The following is a 2,432-nucleotide window of genomic DNA, read 5'->3' on the forward strand; positions in this document are numbered from 1 at the left end:
CTATGCCAACTCGGTCTTGGTGAGGAGCGCCAGTTTGAGGGACGCCCTGGATAGAGCCCAGCGGAAAGCCGGGAAGTGGGCAGTAGGGATTCCAGGATCGAGAGTATCGAACGAGTTCGTCGAAGGCGAACTCGGATGGTCATCCTTCGAAGCAAGGGATGCCCTGAGCAAACTAAGATACTTCGAAAGAGTGAGATCGATGCCTGGAAATAGATGGCCGAAAGCGATCTTGAGAATGATGGAGCTCACTCTGAAGAAAACCTAGGCGTACCAGGAGACCGTGTAGCAGACCGCCCGGGCCGCCATTCTGTTTAGCGTAGATATATAACAACGAAGTTAAATAAACGCTCACTCGTTACACGACGACCCAACTCGCCGTCTCGTCTGTATCATACTCCAGTCGACCCGCTTCAGTGGTGACCCGGACGTGATGTCCACCCCCGCCGAAGAGTCTACCCCCGCCCGAGTGGCGGCCGTTTCGATCAAGCTACCACCTTTCTGGCCAAAACAGGCCGGCATGTGGTTCAGGACCATCGAGTCTCAATTCAACTTGCGAGGCATCACCGATGATCAAACCAAGTTCGACTACACGTATGCTTGAACCCTTCACGTAGGCTTGAACCGGCCAGCGAGGTTTACCGTTAAAGTTTTCTTGCCGTATGTATTAATTTTACTACGGTTTGCGGCGATCAAGTGATGTATGCTCGGGGATTTCTGCTCCGTCGCGGATGGCGGCACGATACTGACTTGTGCACCGGTATCGACCAAAAACTCGCGGTCCGACAGGGCGCAGGGCACGAAAAATAGATCGCCTTTCGTCTGGGTACCGGCCGCGAGGGCGATCAGTGACGGCCGGTGGATGCGTTTCCCTGATCCTGAGCCGTCTGACCCCGCCAAGCACACGGCATGGTACATCTACGCGATAGCTCCCCGAACTTCGCGTGGAATCTACAGATAGCAGAGGTTCTAGGCTCGCGTTGAGGATTCCCGTTCTTGCTCTGTTTTTTCCTCTCGGAGCGGGACGCGAAACAGCCTCAATCTCTTCTTAACTCTCGTCGACAACGCTGACTGTCGGAATCGCTCCCTGAAGTTGGGCCATGACCCATGACCTTATCAGCGCACTTGGCCAGCTCCCGAAGCTCGTAGTGGTCGTTCGGTGCCAGTTGATCACGAATATGCAGGGGAAGCTTCTGGAGAAAGTGGTAGCGGAAGAGAGGATTCGTTGAAGCCTTCGTATCCGGCCTGTAGAGAGCTAGCATCCTATCGAGGAGTCTAGAAGGTGTATCGTCCCCGATAGACAGGTTGACCAGGGAAGCCATACGTTGATTCACATCGAGCCGGAATGACTCGAGGACTCGTCGTTTGAAAGCGTCATACCGGAGTCCCTTGGCAGGGAGTTCGTCGAAGAAGTCTGCTACCCTTTCTTGAGTGTCGGCGTCCAGGGTCGTCAGCGTGTAGTCGAACTTGGTTTGATCATCGGTGATGCCTCGCAAGTTGAATTGAGACTCGATGGTCCTGAACCACATGCCGGCCTGTTTTGGCCAGAAAGGTGGTAGCTTGATCGAAACGGCCGCCACTCGGGCGGGGGTAGACTCTTCGGCGGGGGTGGACATCACGTCCGGGTCACCACTGAAGCGGGTCGACTGGAGTATGATACAGACGAGACGGCGAGTTGGGTCGTCGTGTAACGAGTTAGCGTTTATTTAACTTCGTTGTTATAGATCTACGCTAAACAGAATGGCGGCCCGGGCGGTCTGCTACAACCGAACGACTTCGAGCAAAATACAAGTGCTCAGACATCAGACTCCGATTCGATGTAGAAAAACGCCCGCTCTCGAATATCTTCAACAAAAGGATCGAAGAGAGGCTACGGGAGACCCAAGAGGCGATGTGGAGAGACAACATGCTCCTCAAGACGAGCCTCAGAACCTACGCCGTGGGAAAGAAGACTCGAGGTGTAACTAGCTTCACCTACGATAACAGTAAGGGAAGCGCCCTCCTACCTTGGCCAAAGCCAACATGTTGCCAACCAGAACTCACAAGATGTACCCCGGAATCGACAAAACCTGTCCCAGGTGTGGCATCTACGGGGAGACGATGGAACACGTCATCTTCGAATGCAACGACATCTACCACACGGGAGAAGAACTCCAGTGCCGTCTCGGACTCCACGAAGAAGCGAACAATGCAACCGAAGTAAGAAGGACAAAAAGAATCCTGGAGAACTGGGACAAACAACGATCTGCCGAATTTCGCGCCTGATATGAAAGGCTGATTGACTGTGTATATATACAAATAAACGGATAAACGGATATACACCTCAATCTGGATCACAATGAACCATTAACCATTAAAGAAATTGACTGCGCAGGTTTTTGACGCATTTTCCCGAATGCTCTTCAAGGAAGCCGGAAGCTGGCAACAGCGTCCCA

The 2,432-nt window shown here is 53.0% G+C and overlaps 1 protein-coding gene across 1 annotated transcript; it reads right to left on the reverse strand.

Annotated features, from left to right (window-relative positions):
- On the reverse strand, nt 1–1,613 carry LOC108865287 (uncharacterized). Its single transcript, XM_018642217.1, has 2 exons — nt 1,070–1,613; nt 1–203 (listed from the first exon to the last, which is right to left on the reverse strand). The coding sequence occupies exons 1-2, from the start codon at nt 1,611–1,613 to the stop codon at nt 1–3; spliced, it is 747 nt and encodes a 248-aa protein (XP_018497733.1).
- Nucleotides 1,614–2,432: the final 819 nt, after the last annotated feature.

The sequence above is a fragment of the Galendromus occidentalis genome, unplaced genomic scaffold, assembly GCF_000255335.2.
Source record: "Galendromus occidentalis unplaced genomic scaffold, Mocc_1.1 scf7180000076583, whole genome shotgun sequence".
NCBI lineage: Eukaryota > Metazoa > Arthropoda > Arachnida > Mesostigmata > Phytoseiidae > Galendromus > Galendromus occidentalis.